Raw genomic sequence first — 24,253 nt, 5'->3', positions numbered from 1 at the left:
TCAGTAAGGTCACTCACCATGGCCTAGTCTGATAAGATGCGCCAGCCGCCGTTCACACAGACTCGTGGCGAGCGTGTTGTTGAGCCAGTGCTCTAAGGCGTCGTCTACAGCGCGCCGCGCGCGTGGATACATACTCGTACATACATCCCGACTGTCAGTAAGGTCACTCACCATGGCCTAGTCTGATAAGATGCGCCAGCCGCCGTTCACACAGACTCGTGGCGAGCGTGTTGTTGAGCCAGTGCTCTAAGGCGTCGTCTACAGCGCGCCGCGCGCGTGGATACATACTCGTACATACATCCCGACTGTCAGTAAGGTCACTCACCATGGCCTAGTCTGATAAGATGCGCCAGCCGCCGTTCACACAGACTCGTGGCGAGCGTGTTGTTGAGCCAGTGCTCTAAGGCGTCGTCTACAGCGCGCCGCGCGCGTGGATACATACTCGTACATACATCCCGACTGTCAGTAAGGTCACTCACCATGGCCTAGTCTGATAAGATGCGCCAGCCGCCGTTCACACAGACTCGTGGCGAGCGTGTTGTTGAGCCAGTGCTCTAAGGCGTCGTCTACACCGCGCCGCGCGCGTGGATACATACTCGTACATACATCCCGACTGTCAGTAAGGTCACTCACCATGGCCTAGTCTGATAAGATGCGCCAGCCGCCGTTCACACAGACTCGTGGCGAGCGTGTTGTTGAGCCAGTGCTCTAAGGCGTCGTCTACACCGCGCCGCGCGCGTGGATACATACTCGTACATACATCCCGACTGTCAGTAAGGTCACTCACCATGGCCTAGTCTGATAAGATGCGCCAGCCGCCGTTCACACAGACTCGTGGCGAGCGTGTTGTTGAGCCAGTGCTCTAAGGCGTCGTCTACAGCGCGCCGCGCGCGTGGATACATACTCGTACATACATCCCGACTGTCAGTAAGGTCACTCACCATGGCCTAGTCTGATAAGATGCGCCAGCCGCCGTTCACACAGACTCGTGGCGAGCGTGTTGTTGAGCCAGTGCTCTAAGGCGTCGTCTACAGCGCGCCGCGCGCGTGGATACATACTCGTACATACATCCCGACTGTCAGTAAGGTCACTCACCATGGCCTAGTCTGATAAGATGCGCCAGCCGCCGTTCACACAGACTCGTGGCGAGCGTGTTGTTGAGCCAGTGCTCTAAGGCGTCGTCTACACCGCGCCGCGCGCGTGGATACATACTCGTACATACATCCCGACTGTCAGTAAGGTCACTCACCATGGCCTAGTCTGATAAGATGCGCCAGCCGCCGTTCACACAGACTCGTGGCGAGCGTGTTGTTGAGCCAGTGCTCTAAGGCGTCGTCTACAGCGCGCCGCGCGCGTGGATACATACTCGTACATACATCCGGATCGTCAGTAAGGTCACTCACCATGGCCTAGTCTGATAAGATGCGCGAGCCGCCGTTCACACAGACTCGTGGCGAGCGTGTTGTTGAGCCAGTGCTCTAAAGCGTCGTCTACACCGCGCCGCGCGGCCGCGACCGCTCCGCCGACCACGTGCACGAGCCAGCCGCGCGCGTGGATCACTTTTATTACTGAAATAAAATAAAAAAAACCGGTCAAGTGTGAGTCGGACTCGCGCACGGAGGGTTCCGCACCATCAACAAAAAATAGAGCAAAACAAGCAAAAAAAACAACCAAAAAAACGGTCACCCATCCAAGTACTGACCCCGCCCGACGTTGCTTAACTTCGGTCAAAAATCACGTTTGTTGTATGGGAGCCCCACTTAAATCTTTATTTTATTGTTTTTAGTATTTGTTGTTATAGCGGCAACAGAAATACGTCATCTGTGAAAATTTCAACTGTCTAGCTATCACGGTTCGTGAGATACAGCCTGGTAACAGACGGACGGACGGACGGACAGCGGAGTCTTAGTAATAGGGTCCCGTTTTTACCCTTTGGGTACGGAACCCTAAAAATTACAAATATACATTGAGTCGCTTCCCGCTGTCTGTCTGTTGTATGTATGTTCACGATAAACTCAAAAACTACTGAACGGATTTTCATGCTTTTTTCACCTATCAATAAAGTGATTCTCGAGGAAGGTTTAGGTGTATAATTTGTTAAGGTTTCGTGTAACCCGACTAAGGGTGGAATCACATCTGTCAGCATCGAGCCGCATTTTATATATGAGAAATTGCTCGTTAGTATGAAGATGCGTACGCATGCTTTCAGCTTTCCGATGCGTACGCATCTTCATACTAACGAGCGATTTTTCATATATAAAATGCGGCTCGATGCTGACAGATGTGATTTCACCCTAACCCATGCGAAGCCTAAGACAATTAAATTAAAATTAAAGCCTAAGATAATAAGTAAAGTCTAAGACAATTTCGGGCTTAGCATTTAAGAGCTAAACGAAATGACACTGCGACTCTGTACATTATGCGGTAACTTTAATTGTCAAACACAGAATGCACCGGCATTTTCTGGCAAAAATCTGTCAATCTTTCGACATTCTGATGCCTCAGTGTGATGTAATCCCAATCGGGGCAAATTGGAGCGTATCCGTTATGTAGGAAAGACTATTATTTATTCCAATAATTATAAATAATATAATTATTTATTTATATATTTAGAGATTTTCGACCACACTATTTTTTTACTATGATTCACAAATAAAAACTCACTTAAATAAATAAGAGACTACGCATAGGAAGTTGCGGGTAGAAAGTACACAATTATACTCACATAAATACATAAGACACTGCGTGAACCCCTTCACTTTATCTTGATAGCTGCCATCGATGATTTCCCCACTGGGTTCGACATCAAAATTGTTGCCAAATACAGATTCTCTGATGTCGCGGCGACGCGGCCGTTTGCTCACGTCTTCGCTCACTTCGAGAGCCTCTTCTACGCCCGAACCTTGCTTCCTGAAAAAAAAAACCGGCCAAGTGCGAGTCGGACTCGCGCACGGAGGGTTCCGCACCATCAACAAAAAATAGAGCAAAACAAGCAAAAAAACGGTCACCCATCCAAGTACTGACCGCGCCCGACGTTGCTTAACTTCGGTCAAAAATCACGTTTGTTGTATGGGAGCCCCACTTAAATCTTTATTTTATTCTGTTTTTAGTATTTGTTGTTATAGCGGCAACAGAAATACATCATCTGTGAATATTTCAACTGTCTAGCTATCACGGTTCGTGAGATACACGGACCTGGTGACAGACGGACGGACGGACGGACGGACAGCGAAGTCTTAGTAATAGGGTCCCATTTTTACCCTTTGGGTACGGAACCCTAAAAAGGTTAGGGGTAAAAATAGGACAACATTTTTTATGAATGGTATCAGTCGATCAGGTTTGTTTTGAGGATCAAATGTCTGTATGGGACCTGTTGTCTTAAAGCAATACAAAAGTCACAAATGATGGTCAAAGTCTGGTACCCGCACTTTACTGACGAAACGCTTCTAACAAAATGGCAATACATCGTGACGTCACCATGTAACCATGTAACGTTTGAAGCCGTTTCGATGTATGGAAAACAAGGAAATTGAAATTTTGTCGGTGAAATATTATGTTTATGTATATTTCTTGCTATTACAATCTTTTTTTAATAAAATGTAAGGAATCGAATAGTACCATAATTTTTTTCCTATTTGGAAGTTTTTTTTGAAATCTTGTATTTTTATTATTATTCCCGTATACTTTTTAAAAGGTTCCAATGTATTGTGATAAATTGCTCATTTTCTATCTATTTAACTAGATTGTTATAAAATTAAACATGTGTCAACAACCCTATGGTGTTAGCCTTATTCTTATTAGTTTAACTGTGGTGTTAGCCATTCATAATGAACAGTCAGATGTAGCGACTGATCGACACGCGTCAAAAGGCGCGTGGCACGCCAGGGCCCAGGGTAGTGTGCTGATGCTGCTTAGTACAATCCATTATGTATCTACTGCCTACGGTTATAGAGATGATAATTGACAAACATATTGAAATGGCGCCCAAATTTTTTTATATCGCCTCCCATTTGCGATTTCACACAATACTGAATAGGTTCTTTTGATGAGCTCCGTCCAAACATTTTTGACTGTAACCATACTGCCCTCCTAAGCCAAGTAGCGCTATCTCAAAAACAAATGACTTTGAAAATCGAATTCTCAGCTATAGAAACTAAAGTATAAGTTAGCAATGAATTTTCTTTTGAGATAGCGCTTTTCGGCTTAGCAGGGCAGCATAGTGATTATTGAATACCACTTCTAAATAATATTTAAATAAACTTACAGCGCTTGATATCGCTCCAAATCAGCAGACAATAGAAAATTCCTCAAAAACGATTCCAAATGCTGTCCCTTCTCCTTCCTCAGCCTATGTGTAACCGCCGTGACCATATTCCCTATATCTGGTCCATTTAAAGCGGCTGCGGCCGCCGCGAGGGCGAAATCGGTGCAAGAGAGGAACAGCCGAAGCAGTGCGGAGCTCTGGAGTAAAGGCGCTTCTAAGGCGCGCTGGAGGAAGTCCTCGTATTTGTAGCGAAGCGTTTCCAATGGGCTGTTATCTCTGGAAATATATGAAATGGGAAATTTATGCCTTTGAAAGTATTGTGTGACCAATATTTGTTTGTCTCTTACTCTTTTAAGATTGTGTCTAGTGTTTAGTGATCTGCTTGAGTGAACTGACTAGGTACAGTGGGCCAAGAAAGTGGTCTACCACCCTACGGTTGAGGTTCGTTTGAACGTCATGAGACAACAAGGTCGATTTACTTTAAACTCCGTTAGAAAAGTCAACCTTAGCGATCGTTAGATCTCGCAGAAACTTTTGTCAAAACTGGTAGACCACTTTCTTGGCCCACTGTAGGTACACATCCAAACGGAATTAGGTTATGGGGCAAAATTCTAATTCAACTCGCTCTGTTGTTAAATTCAATAGCGAGAAATAACCTTTGCAGTTGTGGGCGTTCATAGAATGAGTCGTATTTTATTCAGACAATTTGACACTTATGTATGGGTCCCACCAGTGGACCTTAGGCAGTAAGTACCTCCTGGACGGCAGTGGAACTCGTGCAGCTTGCTCCGGAGTCCAGGTGCAGGGGTCTGGCTCCAGTACAGTGGTACAGTACCTCCGGGACGGCAGCGGCAGGTCCTGCAGCAGGCGCTCGCCGTGGAACTCGTGCAGCTTGCTCCGCAGCAGGTGGAAGTCGTGCTCGCTGCGCTCCACGCTCCAGGCGCGGGGCTCGGCGCCGCGCTCCACGCAGTACACGCACAGCGTGAACACGCGGACGGTGCCGGTGCGGGGAGGCGCTTGCTGGAACGTACAGTTTTGAGAGATACTGTGATTACTCTACGTATTATGAAAATGAAACAGAAAAACGAATTCTCTAAACGCTCGCTATGATAACGTTTTACAAAATCTGGTAAGGTGGAACTTCTAAGTTAAGAGTTATGATCATTGATATAGTATAAAGAACTGGATACCCAATCAGCCGCCAAAAATGGCCCCACAAAAGTGATGTCAAAACAGATCATGCATTACTTTTTCGTTTAGTCTTGTTTGAAACGCTCAAATGTGAAGTTGTCAACAATTACGAAATGTGCCGTTAAAATATGTAAAAATAACAATGATAAAACAAGGAAAAAGGATGGAATGTATTTCTTTCGGTTAGTTCTTTGGATAGCATTACATAATTTATGTAATCTGGTGGTAATTTTATGGTTTTGAATAAATTAATTTGTTAGTACCAAAGAAGGGATGTTAAGGAACAAAAATCTAATGAGTCGATGTGAGGTCAATATTTTTTTATATTTTTATATGGAATTCATAAGAAATAATATTAACTTTAAATTCAAGATTTCCAAGAAAACCTATGCGACGTGCAAAGTGGACTGCTATTTAATTATAGCAAGAGATAGGGGTGATGCAGTTTTAAACAAGGCAAAACGGCACTTGTGTGTTCGGCCCATTTCCCTGTTTCCGACATATACACCACCAATAAGGGCTTATATCGACTAACTGTAAATGCTAAACCTGTTGGAACACAGTGACAACCACAGGATTTTTTTTATAAAGTATAGGTAGACTTTATAAAAAAAATCCAATCAGTATCTAAATGTCCCCGTGCACCCGCGCTATGAGTAAATGTAGATCTTAAATACACAGTTATTTAATAAGTAGAATTTATTTCAAGGAAATTAGTATTTAAAGACGTATACTTACGAATTAAAAATTTGATTTGTTTGAATTTGAACCACGAATTAATTTTATTTGAGCTCCCGATTAAATTAAATTTGTTTTATTTATTACTTCAATTGGTTTTCCTGTACAGTAATACATATTAAAGTGTACCAAAGTGACTCCATTCGTTCGTTATTCTCGTTTGACGTTGTTTGACGTAAATACGTTACGTTTAGTGCCATCGGACTAAATTTTTTAACAGTGTTGGTACTTATGTTTGCAAATTTGACACTTAATGCTTACGACATTAAGCTCTTTTCTGTACGAAACATTTATCTTGACTGAAAATTTACGTAAGCGTTTTTATCATCAATGCAAATGGTGCGAAACGTCATTGGGATCCACATTTCTTGACGTTTTTGTTCTGCTTTGTGTGTCTATTTCTTTTATATTAAGTCAGTGGTTATGATACTGTAGTATTTTACACAATCGTGATATAATGGGGAGCTTTTCAGTCGAGTATCGAGCTTGCTGAGTGGCCTAAGTAAGAGATTAAGAAGCTTGATTATATCACATTAATTATTTTCATTATAGTTCACTACAGCGTTTCGTAATGAAGTTATTATAATTGAGTCGGGAGCCTATAAGTAGTGAAAAGTACCTATTCGATTATAGTTTGGTATACGAAGTCTTTATTCAACCATTACTTACCTTAGATAAGGTAACCTTAATTTTAAACATATTTTAGATATAAGACTATTGCTGTGCCCTACCAGGCTCCATATAAAACTTACTATTACTATGTAACAACCATGGATGCAATAAATAAATTATGAAAAAAAAATCACAATAAAACACTAACCATTCTGATGTCGACGCTGGTTAATACAACTTTGTACGTGACCAGGTCGTCCAACTCGTCGGCGAGGTGCTCCAGGCACGCCAGCAGGGCTCCGTCGTCGCCGTCTTCGTTGCCGCAGTGCTCTAGCACCAGGCCGGTGGTGGGCGCGCGCGGAGCGCCTCTAGCGCGGACTGGCGGTGCCCTAAATAAAACACTTACCATTCTGATGTCGACGCTGGTTAGTACAACTTTGTACGTGACCAGGTCGTCCAGCTCGTCGGCGAGGTGCTCCAGGCACGCCAGCAGGGCTCCGTCGTCGCCGTCTTCGTTGCCGCAGTGCTCTAGCACCAGGCCTGTGGTGGGCGCGCGTGGAGCGCCCCTAGCGCGGACTGGTGGTGCCCTAAATAAATAGTTATTTGTAAAAGTTTTGTGAACTACACGAGATCAAAGTTATTTACATCTCGTGCTCTTTTGAGTCCCTTACTAAAGTCTATTTTTTTATTCCGTAGACTGAAATGACAGTTAATAGTATGAAATGACATTTCATGTTCATACTATTAACTGTCATTTCAGTCTACGGAATAAAAAAACAGACTTTACGCTCAAGATTCTAAATTAGATTCACTAGCTACGCTCGTGAATCTATTATAGAATCTTTCGCTTGCACGGGACTCAAAATAAGCACTCGAAGAAATATTAAACTTTGATCTCTTGTAGTTCACAAAACTTTTCACCTCAGCAGTGAGAATATATTAGAGAACCCGAAAAATGTATTCCTTCTTCATCACTTACCTATTCACTCGTGTTTTCTTAAGATATACCAACAATTAAGTTTTCATCTCAGCAGCTCGAACAAGGGTACTTTGCTACTTACAAACAGTGAGCAAAATCGCATTTTGCTCATTTCGTCTCACTCAGTGAGCAAAATGGGATTATGCTCACTGTTTTTAAGTAGCAAAGTACCCTTGTTCGAGCTGCTGAGGTGAAAACAATATTACATACCTATGTATGTTAATTTAAATGTTGAAGGAAGACCAATTCTAAACGAGTGTCGATATTGTTGAAAAACTTGTGTTCGCTAAAAAATGTTTCGCAATTCCCAAATTAACGTTAAAAAAATCTCAGAATTTTCTATTTGATTTTTTGTAACAATTTTTGTCATATCTCATCAATCATTAATTAAGTACGTACCTCTTGTTTTGTTTTTGGTAGCCTGTAGGTATTCTTGATCCAATCAATATTTTATAATACTGTAACAAAAACAAAATACATTTCAATATGGTTTTAACACGAAACAGTATTTCGTCGCTTTGTAGACAACACAGTCTATACTTATACAAATACAAATGCATTTATTTCATTACTTTTTACATAAGTTCTTAGGTATAATATAAGGGTTAGGTAGGTAATTAGTCCATCTTAGGTACATGAAGTATACTTCCTCGCGTTCTCTCGGCATTTTGCCACGGCTCATGGGAGCCTGGGGTCCGTTTGGCAACTAATCCCAGTAAATGGCGTGAGCACTAGTTTTTACGAAAGCGACTGCCATCTGACCTACCAACTCACAGGGTAAACTAGGCCCGTATTGGGATTAGTCCGGTTTTCTCACCGAAAAGCGACTGGCAAATATCAAATGATATTTCGTACATAAGTTCCGAAAAATCTATACATCTACTTTATTAACATCTAAATATCTGGGAGACCGAGCTTTGCTCTGAAAACATACAAAGACTCAAAAATTAGCGTTTTCCCAGAGATAAGACATAGCTAGATCGCCCCCGAAAACCCCTATATACCAAATTTCATCGAAATCGTTAGAGCCGTTTCCGAGTTCCCCGAACAAAAAAAAAAAAAAATATATATATATATATATATATAACAAGAATAGCTCGTTTAAAGGTATTAGATAGATTTAGCGATGTCATGTGTTACCTAGTTCACCGGTATACCGGTTCCAGTTTTGTTTTTTGTCTCACCTCGTCACTGTGTAAGAAACGGGGCAGCAACACATTTTCAAGCACCGCTTGCACCTCATTCGCCGCCGTGAAGATCTCGGGGCACGTTTGCAATCTATACGAAAGAAATCATTGTCAGATATGTAGTTATAAACAGTATTCAATCTGCATAGGACGCTAGTTCCTGGTCCAATTGAATTGAAGACTAAATTGTAGAAAAAATTGCGATATAGGTACAAATAATATGGGATATGGGATCATAATTTAGTACGTAGTCGCCGTTTAGAACTTCTTCATTTGTGGTCCGATTGAGAAAATACCGGTCAAGTGCGAGTTGGACTCTCGTTCCAAGGGTTCCGTACATTACCCAATTTTTAATAATGTATTTTTTTACGACATGAATGAAATGTTTTTAAAAAAACCCGTAGGGGTCGGATCAAAATCTAAGTAATTAAGTCAGACTCACGCTTGACTGCACATTTGTAATAGGTTTTCCTGTCATAAATAGGTAAAGCACTATTTTGTGTAGGTATTTAAAAAAAAATTGACCCAGTCGTTTCGGAGATAAAGGAAGGGGGGGGGGGGGTGGGGGGGTGGTCGGACAGAGAGACGCACGAGTGATCCTATAAAGGTTCCGTTTTTTCTTTTGAGGTACGGAACCCTAAATATACGCGCTAAATTGAACTACTTTAAAGGTGAGTTCTATATAAATCTTGCTAGGCCTCCCATGGAATGTTCGATATGGGATTTATTACAATTCTAATAGTGGTAACAGACTATCGGACCGGACCGCGACCTTGGAGCGTCGCACCCATAAGTGAGAGCGAGAAACATATATCTCTTTCTCGCTCTCACTTATGGGTGCGACGCTCAAGGTCGCGGTCCGGTCCGATAGTCTGTTACTAGCTTAAAGAATACTGTAAAAAGATGTCACCTCTTCAGGTCTCCATTATGTATAACGCTCGTGTTACCACGACGAGCCAGCAGCTCAGTCGCTTCGCGGAATAATGTAGCTTGTTCCTCTTCATTCGGCTTTAGGTTTGGATCTAGAAGCTTGGTCTGAAACAGTTCTGGGGACAAAATAATTGACTATCAATATCGACTCGTTACAAATAATCGATTCAATCGAATTGGAATCGATATCGACACATACTAACTGTATATAAGTTCAAGTACGATACCGTTTTCAAACTAGAAAATCTCACTAGAAAATATTTCCTATTATTTATTTAAATTAAAGGTTCAATAACAATTATGAAAAACTGAAAACACAACACTTATAGTTGGCCAACCAAATTGCCAGTAAATAAGGACAAAAAAAAACTATACTCATTCTTTCTTTTGGGTGCTAGTACTAGTGTAAGACAAAGATAGTCTGATTCTCTCTGTCTATGTTTAAAATGAGACAGTCCTTTGGGGCTGCCCATAAATTACGTCATCTATATTTGACGATTTTTGACCCCCCCCCCCCTAAAATCATCCAAAAATCATGCTTCGAATAACCCCGTTTCCTTCTACGTCATGCTACCATCATCCGATGTCCACCCCCCCCGTAATTTGAAATGACGTAATTTATGAATAGCTCCTTTGACCAACTATAACTATACATACATCTCTTCATAGTTGGACGTAGTATAGGAAAAAGGATCCAATCCACAAAAATCTGTTAGTAAAATTTGAACTTTCTGTCAAAAGGAAAAGTCATTCATTTAAATGACAAATTTTACAGGATGGATCCTTTTCGCTAAACTGCGTCCAGTTGGCAACACAAAAAAAAACGCCACTGACGCTGTAAAAAACCTTGACATATCAATATCATAAATACCAAGTTATGGGCACCGCATCATATCGACCGGCGCCGTGAGAAATGCATTGTTCGTGTACAAGGACGTCTAAGCATACTCTTAAATTAATGGTTTTATCCGGATCCACTTAGAAATATCTCAAGCACGTTAAAATAATGTATTGATGGCAAATAATAATGATGACAATTATAGTTTTTACATAAAAATACGAATTACTCACTTCGTTGGTTTCTTAAACCCACACTCGTATCTTAATGCCTTTCATTATGTAGCAGTCACATAAACTACTATTATATTATATGAATATATGCCATACATAACACTCACTGATGTCCGTATAAAGCTGTAGGAGCTGCATAGATGGCGAGGCTCGCCCACCAGCAGTTCCAGGTCTACGTGGAGAAGGCGCGCTCGCTCTTCGTGCGTGGACCCTATGTCTTTGTAATAAGGTTTAAAATGTGTCATAACTCACTGATGTCCTTATAAAACTGTAGGAGCTGCAGTTGGCTCGTAGACTTGACGTGTTGCATGAAGGCGTATAGATGGCGCGGCTCGCCCACCAGCAGTTCCAGGTCTACGTGGAGAAGGCGCGCTCGCTCCTCGTGCGTGGACCCTATGTCTTTGTAATAAGGTTTAAAATGTGTCATAACTCACTGATGTCCTTATAAAACTGTAGGAGCTGCAGTTGGCTCGTAGACTTGACATGTTGCATGAAGGCGTATAGATGGCGCGGCTCGCCCACCAGCAGTTCCAGGTCTACGTGGAGAAGGCGCGCTCGCTCCTCGTGCGTGGACCCTATGTCTTTGTAGTAAGGTTTAAAATGTGTCATAACTCACTGATGTCCTTATAAAACTGTAGGAGCTGCAGTTGGCTCGTAGACTTGACGTGTTGCATGAAGGCGTATAGATGGCGCGGCTCGCCCACCAGCAGTTCCAGGTCTACGTGGAGAAGGCGCGCTCGCTCTTCGTGCGTGGACCCTATGTCTTTGTAATAAGGTTTAAAATGTGTCATAACTCACTGATGTCCTTATAAAACTGTAGGAGCTGCAGTTGGCTCGTAGACTTGACGTGTTGCATGAAGGCGTATAGATGGCGCGGCTCGCCCACCAGCAGTTCCAGGTCTACGTGGAGAAGGCGCGCTCGCTCCTCGTGCGTGGACCCTATGTCTTTGTAATAAGGTTTAAAATGTGTCATAACTCACTGATGTCCTTATAAAACTGTAGGAGCTGCAGTTGGCTCGTAGACTTGACGTGTTGCATGAAGGCGTATAGATGGCGCGGCTCGCCCACCAGCAGTTCCAGGTCTACGTGGAGAAGGCGCGCTCGCTCCTCGTGCGTGGACCCTATGTCTTTGTAGTAAGGTTTAAAATGTGTCATAACTCACTGATGTCCTTATAAAACTGTAGGAGCTGCAGTTGGCTCGTAGACTTGACGTGTTGCATGAAGGCGTATAGATGGCGCGGCTCGCCCACCAGCAGTTCCAGGTCTACGTGGAGAAGTCGTGCTCTGTCTTCGTGTGTGGACCCTATGTATTTGTAATAAGGTTTAAAATGTGTTATAACTCACTGATGTCCTTATAAAACTGTAGGAGCTGCAGTTGGCTCGTAGACTTGACGTGTTGCATGAAGGCGTATAGATGGCGCGGCTCGCCCACCAGCAGTTCCAGGTCTACGTGGAGAAGGCGCGCTCGCTCCTCGTGTGTGGACCCTATGTCTTTGTAATAAGGTTTAAAATGTGTCAACACTCACTATTATATTCCATGACACTAACTGATGTCCTTATAAAACTGTAGGAGCTGCAGTTGGCTCGTAGACTTGACGTGTTGCATGAAGGCGTATAGATGGCGCGGCTCGCCTACCAGCAGTTCCAGGTCTACGTGGAGAAGGCGCGCTCGCTCTTCGTGTGTGGACTCTATGTCTTTGTAATAAGGTGTAAAATGTGTCATACTAACTGATGTCTTTATAAAACTGTAGGAGCTGCAGTTGCCTCGTAGACTTGACGTGTTGCATGAAGGCGTATAGATGGCGCGGCTCGCCTACCAGCAGTTCCAGGTCTACGTGGAGAAGGCGCGCTCGCTCTTCGTGCGTGGACCCTATGTCTTTGTAATAAGGTTTAAAATGTGTCATAACTCACTGATGTCCTTATAAAACTGTAGGAGTTGCAGTTGGCTCGTAGACTTGACGTGTTGCATGAAGGCGTATAGATGGCGCGGCTCGCGCACCAGCAGTTCCAGGTCTACGTGGAGAAGTCGTGCTCTGTCTTCGTGTGTGGACCCTATGTCTTTGTAATAAGGTTTAAAATGTGTCATAACTCACTGATGTCCTTATAAAACTGTAGGAGCTGCAGTTGGCTCGTAGACTTGACGTGTTGCATGAAGGCGTATAGATGGCGCGGCTCGCCCACCAGCAGTTCCAGGTCTACGTGGAGAAGTCGTGCTCTGTCTTCGTGTGTGGACCCTATGTCTTTGTAATAAGGTTCAAAATGTGTCAACACTCACTGATGTCCTTATAAAACTGTAGGAGCTGCAGTTGGCTCGTAGACTTGACGTGTTGCATGAAGGCGTATAGATGGCGCGGCTCGCCCACCAGCAGTTCCAGGTCTACGTGGAGAAGTCGTGCTCTGTCTTCGTGTGTGGACCCTATGTCTTTGTAATAAGGTTCAAAATGTGTCAACACTCACTGATGTCCTTATAAAACTGTAGGAGCTGCAGTTGCCTCGTAGACTTGACGTGTTGCATGAAGGCGTATAGATGGCGCGGCTCGCCCACCAGCAGTTCCAGGTCTACGTGGAGAAGTCGTGCTCTGTCTTCGTGTGTGGACCCTATGTCTTTGTAATAAGGTTTAAAATGTGTCATAACTCACTGATGTCCTTATAAAACTGTAGGAGCTGCAGTTGGCTCGTAGACTTGACGTGTTGCATGAAGGCGTATAGATGGCGCGGCTCGCCCACCAGCAGTTCCAGGTCTACGTGAAGAAGGTGCGCTCGCTCCTCGTGCGTGGAACCGGATTGTCGGGCTAATGTTGAGAGGAATTCCACCTGGGAAAAAAAGAATAGATATAAAATAATTTCACATTTATAAATCGAATTTCAAAGTAAGTAATGCTTACCTATCCAATAAAAAAAAATATAAAAAACCGGCCAAGTGCGAGTCGGACTCGCGCACGGAGGGTTCCGCACCATCAACAAAAAATAGAGCAAAACAAGCAAAAAAACGGTCACCCATCCAAGTACTAACCCCGCTCGACGATGCTTAACTTCGGTCAAAAATCACGTTTGTTGTATGGGAGCCCCACTTAAATCTTTATTTTATTCTGTTTTTAGTATTTGTTGTTATAGCGGCAACAGAAATACATCATCTGTGAAAATTTCAACTGTCTAGCTATATAGGACGGACGGACGGACGGACGGACGGACGGACGGACGGACGGACAGCGGCACAGACAATCCAACCTCTAGACATAGCATAGTCGCGCTACCCCCTCTGCCACACATACGGTAGCGTTACTCCATCTTCGAGTCAATCCCGTGCCGTGATTGGTCCGTGTCTTTGAACGGACCAATCACGGCACGGGATTCGCTCACCTCGTCCCCCCGCACCCCCGTATTTTTGGCAGCATCGGTTTCATGAAAGAATTGGCCTAAGCTCAGTCTAGAGGTTGGATTGTCAGTGGACAGCGGAGTCTTAGTAATAGGGTCCCGTTTTTACCCTTTGGGTACGGAACCCTAAAAAGATCTTGCATTACACAATAGGGACGGCAACGCAGATACACAATAGGGAATTTGACTGGTCAAATCAGTTTCCTTTTTTCGAACTGTCAAAACGATTTGCTACTATGGAATTTATATGAAACACTAGCATGTGACGTCACAATCACATTACCTACTCTTTATAGTTTTATACAGGTTTTAAAATAGAAATTGTGTCTAAAAACAACTGCTGTCTACGTTTTTCTATTAATCTTCAAATCTTCTAGTGCTTTATTTTATGCATGGTGTGTAAGATCATTTATTTTAAATACAGTAAAATATCCTATTCGGTATTTCGATTCGACAGTTCGAAAAAAAACCGGCCAAGTGCGAGTCGGACTCGCGAACGGAGGGTTCCGCACCATCAACAAAAAATAGAGCAAAACAAGCAAAAAAAAAAAACAAGCAAAAAAAACGGTCACCCATCCAAGTACTGACCCCGCCCGACGTTGCTTAACTTCGGTCAAAAATCACGTTTGTTGTATGGGAGCCCCACTTAAATCTTTATTTTATTCTGTTTTTAGTATTTGTTGTTATAGCGGTAACAGAAATACATCATCTCTGAAAATTTCAACTGTCTAGCTATCACGGTTCGTGAGATACAGCCTGGTGACAGACGGACGGACGGACGGACAGCGGAGTCTTAGTAATAGGGTCCCGTTTTTACCCTTTGGGTACGGAACCCTAAAAAGGAACTGATTTGAATAGTAGTCATATAATATACCTATTAGCAGAATGCATGTAAACGCAACTTTATAGTTTCGCTATATCGGTCCGGCTCTCGCGCTACCTCATACGACCTTATATCGTGGCAATAAGGTTTATATTCGTTTGACTCACCCTATAGTCGGGCGTAGTTTTAAGCTGCGCCATGGTCTCATCCCCCGTGGCTAGTATTATAAGCGCGTTTATTATGTAAGGATCCGCCAGGAGGTCCGTTAGGGACAATAACACCCAGCCGGCGAATATTTCACGGACCAGCAGGTGGAATACTCTGAAAATAAATATTCAATTTATCTCTCGTTTTTCTATCGGAGCAAAATATCACTTAGGGTCACTTGCGCCTTCCCACTAACCCGGGGTTAAGCGGTTAAACCGTTAACTCAGTGTCAAATTGTACTGGTAATCATGGTAACTCCAGGTTTACCGGTTAACCCCGGGTTAGTGGGATGGTGCAAGTGGCGTTTAATGGTATATCACTCAGAGTTCAGGCCCGATTGGTTAGGTGACTGTTCTGAAAAGTAAGATGCACTCTATAAATGCGTAAGAGACAGACAATATATTATGATGTATAATAAAAAAAGTTCCTAGCAGGGGCATATATCCTTCGCTCCCGCTTCAATCATGGTGCCCGCTTTCGTGCAGTGCATGTAGCAATTAAGTTTGATCGATGTGTTAAATCTTCGTATTTCAATTTATATTATCTGACACAGTGTCTAATTCCTATACATTTCATTATAATAGGTATTTATAGTTTGTCAAAGGTCTGTCTCATTTCAAACATAGACAGAGATAAAAATCTTTGTCTTACACTAGTACCTACTAGTACCCAAAAAAAGGAGTGAGTATAGTTATCCTGGTTCTTACTGACTGGCAAATTGACTATATATAGAGATTTGTACAAAATACTCACGCACTATGTAGCTCGTCGTCATTAAGCAAATATGGCATAATAGCGTCGGTGACGCTTCTTAAGTATTTAAGTTCCGCGGCGCGCGTGCAAGCGGCCGGGTGCGGCGCCCGGCCCGCGCCCGCGTCGGCGTACAGCGTGTAGTGACGGAGCGCACATGGGATTAGACGCTCCGTTAGGAAACGGGAGTAATTCACCTAAAATTACACATTTTGGGTCAGTTGTACCAACCAGGGATGTAACGGGTGTGGTTTTATCGGAACCGAAAGCGGAACCAGACGTTTTAAATTTAGTTTATCGGAACCAGAAACGGAATCGGAACCGGAACCAGAACCGGAGCCTGAGTCAGTACTATCAGTAGGTATACATTATACAACACAACACACACGAATAGGTACTTTAAATTCAAAAACACGCATAAACCAGAACATCTAATTACTGCAGCACGTGGCAAGCGGGGCTATGAACGAATGACTGGTATAAACCTGTTTGTTTTTGATGTACACCGCTCATGTCCCGTTGCCGCGCTAAGCATTGACATCCGATATAACTTCCGTTTCAAAAGTAACGGAACCGGAACAGAAACGGATATGTAATACCAAACGGAAGTTCCGACTTAACGGAAACGGAGCTCTGTAACATCCCTGGTACCAACCACATTTGACAGACTGATCGACGTCAGCCAGCGCGCCCCGGCGCTTTACTATGAAACTTTCCATACATAAAAATTTAGCGAACTCTTTAACGATACGAACAGTTTGGTGCAACCGACACTTAAGGCTTCGTCACACAGGCGCGTTTTCAGGGCGCGGCAGAGCGGGGCGCGCCGCTTTTACATACAAAACGCTCACGCCCCGCCCGGAAAACGCGCCTGTGTGCCGAAGCCTTTATTAATCGATTGTGCAAAAATAAGGTAGTCATTGTAACCTCAAAATCTGGTAACGTAAACCGTCTACGCACCGATTTTGACGTAACAAAATGTGTAGAGGCTTAATCCGACTGTACAAGGAAAAGCGTTATATAATTAACTAGCCTTTGCCCGCGACTTCGCCTGCGTGGAGTTAGTAATTTGGGTAGCTTATTTTTACCCAATCTGCTTTTTAACGATTCCCCATACAAACTTCCACCCCCCTTTTCATATGGATTGTGTTTTTTTAACATTTATAATTACAATAACATTAAATCTGTTATGATGTTATACAAAATATTCACACCATGGGTATACCTAACGACTTTCGGCTAATTCTGGTTAAGTGCTTGTTTCCTCATCAAAATGTCGAGTGACAATTAAAAACTCGCTAAAATGCTATGCAAAGTAGCGTTATTTGTTTACAGTCTTCTGAAAGATGACGGAAAACTTGTGGGATCAAATTGTTAAGGTCAAAACGACGCACATCGCATATCATTCGCGCCTGATGTTTCCCGACAGCGCCTTTGTGTCATGAACTTAATATTAAGTTGTCATAAGGTCTATTTTACCTTGAGCGCCCTCCGCAGCAGCCTAACAGATGCTAGTCTTATAGTTCGTTCGCGTTATGAATACAGTAAAATCATCACACGAACGACGAGAAGTTGCAACCTTAACTCATCAGTAAACAGTCACCACTTTGACAGTTTTTTATTTTAATAATAAACTGATCGGCGATTGGCGATTTCGAACCGTCTATTTCTGACATAAGGTCCAGTTTACCTTGAGCACCCTCCGCAGCAGCCTGGCAGACGCTCTTCTGAGTTGCAGCCTCAACTCGTCAGTAAAAAGCCATCTCTCTGACAATCTCTTGTACCACGCGCCGATAAACTGCTCAAGTATTGCATTGTAAAACTGAAATCACCCATATAATTAGTAATAATAACAATCAATATTAATTATAACTATATATAGGTATAGTCAGCAAAGTCATTAGCTTAGCACCCCTGCATAGAAATATAAAAAATAAATATTTTGTCTGATGAACAGTATGTTTTGATTGTTATCTTTTATAGCAAACTACAATTTACACGTATAACAGACTTATCTTAATGAGGATTGTCAACTATGTAAAAGATGATATGTAATATTAGTAAAGCAAATTTTCCATGCTTATTATGGATATATGCTTCTTACGTTTGTCACATTCTGAAGAGCAGAACTTAAAGTGGCTTACATCTGACTAACAGTTATGTAAATATATTAATTTGAAAGTTACAATTCTATTATCTCAAAAATGATGTATGCTGCTTAATAAACTAAATGCCAATATTATTTAAAGGGTTCACCTGTTCAATGGCTTCATCCAACTGTTTGTGTATTTGGAGCCCCACCCAGGGCTCCGAGGATGGGGCAGAGTCATGTCGGGCACAGCTGTCGGAGTCACATGTAGCACAACCCTGATGACATTATGTATATGGTATATTTCATTTAGTATATGGATCAGGGATCGGAACCGGTTTTTGCAAGAACTTCGAAATAACCATATTTTTTGAATTATTTCATACTCCAAATGTAGGTTCCAGTTGTGTTTTTAGGTAACGAGTTCTTATTATTAGATTGCCCAATTAGAAAAAAAAAATTAGCAAAGGACGATAAAATACCGTTTTCGTTCCGTTACAAAAAATAACAGTGTCCAATCCCTGATATGAATTTTTATAGATAGTGCTCTAAAACATCTAAACAAGACATTCGCGCTAGGCCACTAAAACGTAGTCATATAACCTATGATCTCGATGATTGGTTCGTCTGGCCTGGTAACTAAATCATAAAATATCCGATAGTCAGGTTTTCGGCACTAAATGTGCTAGAGCAAGGACAAAATATGTGAATAATTTAATGTATGAAAGGCAGTTTTATATTACATGTTTTTGTTATTTGTTAAGTTAATTAATACTTCAAAACTTATTGGAAAACAAAACAATAAATAAAGTTATCTTTTAAAATGTACACATATTATTAATTTGTTGCAGTTTTTTTTTTATAATTTTGCTGATTGCATATTTTAGCAACTAAACTAGTTTCATAACAAGTCCGGCTTTTAAAGCAACCTACCTCAATAAATCTTAAGTGAAATAAGTTGAGACTTAGAAATCAACAAGTATGTAAACAATTTCACACATAGCAAATCAAGATTCTTTACACAATCCTGCACGATTATGAAGGATAATTAGTACGTAATAAAGAGGCGTCGACGCAAACGACCTTATTATAACAGCGTAAACAATATAAATGGTGTCAGTTTAACTCACAGTTTCGCCGCTTTTCTCAGCCTCATCCTCAATATTGCTCAACACTGAATGGCACTTTATTTTATTCACTAAACTGTCCAGAACGTTGGAATTCAGCCCATAATAACAAGCCACACATCCCAGCACATAGCTGACTGCTATCGTCGCGAAGTGAAATCTGCAAATTTTGCAAAGCTGTTAACAATTTCCGAAGCAGTGTTAGAACTTACCGGTTCGTATTTATAATATTGTACCTGTAAACATATAACACGGCTAGCGAAGCAACAAGGATTCCCACATAAATAACATAATTTTGATTTTCAAATTTTTCCGTAAACTTCGTTTGACATCTTTCAGTCATGGCTAAGCGAACAATGGTGACACTGATGATGACGTTTGTTTTTTTAAATGTGGCAAGTGAAGTAAGCAACTGAGCGTAACATTGGCCGTTTAAAATGAGTACAAGCAGAAACGAAACGCATTCAAACGAATGAAGATAGTTACAAGCTGTCAGTTTTATTGTATGCAAATCGAAGAGTCATCATACTTAAACTTTACGCATACGGAAATGGGTCTTTCAAATTTTATAGCATAGCCTTACCCCAGCTAACTTCACAATATATACTGACACTAGAAATTAGCGTCCGAATTGAGCGTTGAAATTTCTGCGAAAATGTTTTCTCGCTTGCACTAAGCTTGATGACCATAAGAGGAATGAAAAGATGCATATTGTTTTGGTATTGGTACAACACGGACTACGGACCGAACTAGCTTGCCAAGGCGAAGCGAGCAAATGTCAATTTATTTACAGTAGAAAGTAAAAGGCGATGGGTGTTTGGTATGTTTGGTTAAGGCAATATAAAATATTTCGTAGTGTAAATATTATCCATACCTATTATGGAACATTAGTTAATGTGTAGAAGTATTCATTAATAACTGTAAATATTTTAACAAAATATTGTTTCCGTAAATGAAGGTTGTTAAACTAATTACACTATGATAAAACATTAAGTGCTATTAAGTGATCCGCTAGAGCCGTAATGAAAACATTAAATCACACGAAAATATCAACAATGGCTATTCTGGGAAACCCCATCGCGCGTAAACATGATCAGAGTCTGTGAGCGCGTTCGAAATTCAAACATTCGCGATGGCTTCGCCATGCCAGAAGGGCGGGATGCGGCTGAGCGAGGCTCTCGATAACATGCAGCTAGCTTACAACCCCATCACTAAGCAACTGCATTTCGTGAGCCCTAAAGTGGAGAAACCCTCGGAAGACACTTCAGACGACCTTGATAAGTTGTCTAAGAAGAGTAGTTTCAGTGATGAAGGGAACTTCTCGATATCAACATGTGAGAAAAGTGACACAAGTGATTCCCCAAAAAGTACTTTGAACTGGGGAGGTAGTGTGAGTGGTCATAAGAGGGGCAAAGATGGAGGTTCTTTTTCGAGCACAGTGTCAAGTCTTTCCGAGTGTTCTTTGGGATCTAGTGCTTCTAAAGAGGATATTGGTGAAGTGACATCAGACCAGGAGCAGGCTAAGCTGAAGAAGAAAGGATTGTCTGGATTTTTCAGCCGGTAAGTACTAATGCTTGCTTTGTTTATTCCATCCTGATTATGTGATAGGTATTACCTGAAATTGTTGTCTTGGATATCAAGATTTTTTTCAAATAAAAGACAAATTAACTAATGGTAAAGAAGGTATAAACAATTCAAAGTGGTCATGACATTTTTTTTCAATTTTTTAAGGTAAAAAACTAAAGAGTAAAACACAACAGTCCTTCAAAACTGAATTAAAACATGATAATTACAAATGTAGCTGGAACTCATGAAGTTTATTAAAAAATGTTCATTATACATAACATAGTAGTCAAAGTGGTCGCCATGGCCGAAATCGGCCAGAAGGATCATTCATTCAGGATGTGTATTATGCAGCCTTACTGTAATAAATGTAATAATGTAGATACAATAGGTACATACATAAATCTCATCTGATAGTAGATTTTCAAGACAGGTATTGTTATCTGTGTGATAAAATATACGACTTGCTACTTATTGAGTGTTTAAGACAATGATTACCATATTCATGTAAATATCTCAGCATTTGAATATTATAAATGAATTTGTATTTTTTGGTTGTTTATATTACTTAAAAATAAATTTAAAGATTTGTATAATAGTTAAAATATTTTTTTGATGTTATTTACTGTAAGTACCTGGTTTTTTTTTATCATTTTAGAAAACATTACACAATCTTGTCTCTCATATCTTTTTATTCAAAATGCTTTAGTTAAAAGATATAGGTACAATGGATAAAAATGCATATCTACTTTTGGCATAGAATGCCAAACAACAAGGAATGGGGCAAAAAACAACATTTCTAAATAAATAATTTTATTACCTTTTAAGTACTTAATAATTAAATATACATTATAAAAAATAACAACCTTGTGAATTGCAAAGTGGAATGTATAGTTATTTTATTATACAAAAAACCCTTATACACAAATACCAGTCTTCCATTTTTATAAAAACTTAACCGAATGACTTTTATGCCATGCCAAAACTATCTTTATCTATTTTGACTAGGTCACAAGACATTTCAAACAGTTTTTTCTGATGTTCCACATTTTTTGAGAACTTGTTACTAATGCCTTCAACGCAATTGCTGATGTATAAGCCCCCTTTCTTCTCCAAGTCTTTGTTGAAACACGCATGTAGAATAGATACTGCTCCTTTCTCTGGGCTTTTGAAGAATAACCTCATTGCCCATGGAAAAACTGTTCTAAACAAGGTGCCGTTGAATAAATCTGTGTCCACTATCCCAGGGTGCACAGAGTAGCATCTTACTTTGTCACCATTTTCTTCTAATATCTTGTTAATATACCTGGCTGACATCAACTGCAACAAGAATAAAACACATTATTAAAAAACCAAACTAACAAACCAGCTTATGTTAATATGCAATAAGGCCAATAAGATATGTAAATTACCTGTGCCAGTTTTGACTGTGAGTAGGCAGCTGATGTGTCATAATGCTGTTCCGAATTTATGTCCTCAAAGTATATCTTCCCCGGATAATGGGCGCAGGATGACACATTTACTACTCTTGAACATTCTCCAACATTCCCGCCCTTTTTCAGGGCTGGCAACAATAAATGTGTCAAATAAAAATGTCCAAGATGATTGACAGCTAACTGGGTCTCCAAGCCGTCTTCCGTCAATTTATAATCTCCAAACATAATCCCAGCATTATTTACCAAAATATGGATCTCTGGGAACTTCCTCAAAACTGCATCAGCAAAATCTTTCACTGATTTTAGAGACAGTAAATCCAATTGGAATGCTTGCAAATTTTCTCCATTTTCGAATTGTTCCGCTATTTTTTTCGCTAATTCAGGTTTTCTAATTCCCATAATCACGATCATGTTCGCTTTCAATAATCCACGGACGACTTCGGTGCCTATGCCGCGCGCCCCGCCCGTTATCACGGCGATTCTCTTGTTTGCGTCTGGCAACACTATTTTGTTTCTTGTCATATTCACCCAGTCGTCGACAAGGCCGCCGAAGCCGGCGCCCTGCATGTCCAAATTGTAGCGGAGCTCACATAAAATGTGCTTTATCGGTTTGTGTCGGTTCATGTACCAATAAACGCAGGCACTTGTAACGATGACCGCGGATATGATCGCGAGCGACATTTTGAGGTTATTTCGTCCGTTCGTCGCGACGCGGGGTTCACACTGGCGGTGCTTGCTTTCACCGACCGACGCTTTCTCCCTGGCGTGTTTGTATTCTTATTGTACCGTTATACGTTTCGAGTTGGATTTTACTTGCAATTTATTCGCAAGGTTTCGTAGAGCTGTGTTTATCGCTCTACTAGCGAGACTCAACTGACGTAATGTCGAATGAATGATGCAGAGAATAAATGACGCTTATAAATTTAAAAGTCGACTTTTACTATTTAAATAAAATATGTCATAACAATAAACCTGTCACTTTATGCATTTATCCTTTTTTGAAAGATCAGAGGGTCAAGATAATTATTTAATGTTATCGTCTTATCGTATCTATACGAAAAAATTCAGAAAAAAACAACTACCTATGTATATAAATATAACGAATCACTGTAGAGTTTAATTTAAATAGTAGAGTTGTGCGTGATACTCGCGTTTTACTCGTACTAACTGACCGCCAGCCAGACTGTAAGATCGGCCTCTAATAAATAGAACTACGAGTACAGTGTACAATATATGTAGGTACTGTGTGTTCAGTCGAACTCGAAACTCAAATATTTACTTTAATGTGTTCGCACTTAGTCTGTTTCTGGTTCCAGGAAAGTTGCGCATACTTATTTGGAATCTAATATTAATTAAAAATACTTTATTAGTATTTAATTAGCGTTAGTCATTAGACTAACGCTATCATTATTGTATCAAATCGATTACGATTTGATACAATAATGAGCCGTTACGTTACCCAGATTTTTACCAAAGATGGATCAGTTAAGGAATCTCCAATTCTAATTTAAATACTTACTAGAGCTCCCGATACACGTGTTACACGCTGACACGGGTACCCGTGTTCTTAAGCCCGGCGGTATTAAGAACCCGAACTACACGAACCCGCCCGGATTCGGAAACGTTTACCCGTGTACCCGTGTAGTTCGTGTACCCGTGTACACGGGTACCCGTATACATGGATCTTATTTACCAATAATTCATATTTTTAGCTTTACTCTAAATAATATTAAAATTAACAATAGGTATCTTAGTATCCGTTGATTTCATTGATAGCTCGTTTTCTTCATTGTAGTTTTTTGATAATGAAAGTAAACTTAAATGATAATCTAATACAAAAGTAGCTAGTTATGCTTACTGAAACTACCACGAACGGATATGTCATATTTTCCTTTGTAGCGCGAGGGTGGG

The 24,253-nt window shown here is 41.1% G+C and overlaps 4 protein-coding genes across 5 annotated transcripts in view; 1 reads left to right on the top strand and 3 right to left on the bottom strand.

The window, feature by feature from the left end:
• Window positions 1-1,395: 1,395 nt before the first annotated feature.
• On the bottom strand, window positions 1,396-12,695 carry LOC134652344 (sorting nexin-14-like). The gene is made up of 16 exons (XM_063507516.1): window positions 12,521-12,695; window positions 12,317-12,463; window positions 12,135-12,275; window positions 11,953-12,099; window positions 11,771-11,917; window positions 11,589-11,735; window positions 11,407-11,553; window positions 11,225-11,371; window positions 9,882-10,017; window positions 8,969-9,062; window positions 8,184-8,242; window positions 7,212-7,392; window positions 5,100-5,284; window positions 4,265-4,540; window positions 2,726-2,910; window positions 1,396-1,568 (listed from the first exon to the last, which is right to left on the bottom strand). The coding sequence occupies exons 1-16, from the start codon at window positions 12,693-12,695 to the stop codon at window positions 1,396-1,398; spliced, it is 2,487 nt and encodes an 828-aa protein (XP_063363586.1).
• A 1-nt stretch (window position 12,696) lies between these two features.
• Window positions 12,697-19,737, bottom strand: LOC134652343 (sorting nexin-14-like). The gene is made up of 10 exons (XM_063507514.1): window positions 19,580-19,737; window positions 19,347-19,503; window positions 18,384-18,494; window positions 17,818-17,949; window positions 16,131-16,324; window positions 15,338-15,491; window positions 13,612-13,786; window positions 13,430-13,576; window positions 13,066-13,212; window positions 12,697-12,848 (listed from the first exon to the last, which is right to left on the bottom strand). Exons 1-10 carry the CDS (start codon window positions 19,684-19,686, stop codon window positions 12,697-12,699), a joined length of 1,476 nt encoding a protein of 491 aa, XP_063363584.1. The 5' UTR covers window positions 19,687-19,737.
• Window positions 19,738-20,325: 588 nt separating this feature from the next.
• LOC134652069 (TBC1 domain family member 14-like) overlaps window positions 20,326-24,253 on the top strand; it is a 70,550-nt gene continuing 66,622 nt past the window's right edge. Inside the window, exon 1 of one of the 2 annotated variants that reach the window (XM_063507220.1) lies at window positions 20,326-20,903. In XM_063507220.1, the coding sequence (XP_063363290.1) occupies window positions 20,476-20,903 (428 nt within the window). In that variant the 5' untranslated portion in view covers window positions 20,326-20,475. The remainder of the gene's footprint in view (window positions 20,904-24,253) is intronic. The other variant, XM_063507221.1, reaches the window with a different exon arrangement.
• On the bottom strand, window positions 21,802-23,241 carry LOC134652097 (retinol dehydrogenase 11-like). The gene is made up of 2 exons (XM_063507262.1): window positions 22,319-23,241; window positions 21,802-22,226 (listed from the first exon to the last, which is right to left on the bottom strand). Exons 1-2 carry the CDS (start codon window positions 23,021-23,023, stop codon window positions 21,876-21,878), a joined length of 1,056 nt encoding a protein of 351 aa, XP_063363332.1. The 5' UTR covers window positions 23,024-23,241; the 3' UTR covers window positions 21,802-21,875.

The sequence above is a fragment of the Cydia amplana genome, chromosome 11, assembly GCF_948474715.1.
Source record: "Cydia amplana chromosome 11, ilCydAmpl1.1, whole genome shotgun sequence".
In the NCBI taxonomy this organism is placed as follows: domain Eukaryota; kingdom Metazoa; phylum Arthropoda; class Insecta; order Lepidoptera; family Tortricidae; genus Cydia; species Cydia amplana.
Note: the sequence above shows the minus strand (reverse complement) of the source record. Positions and strands in the feature narration are given on the sequence as shown.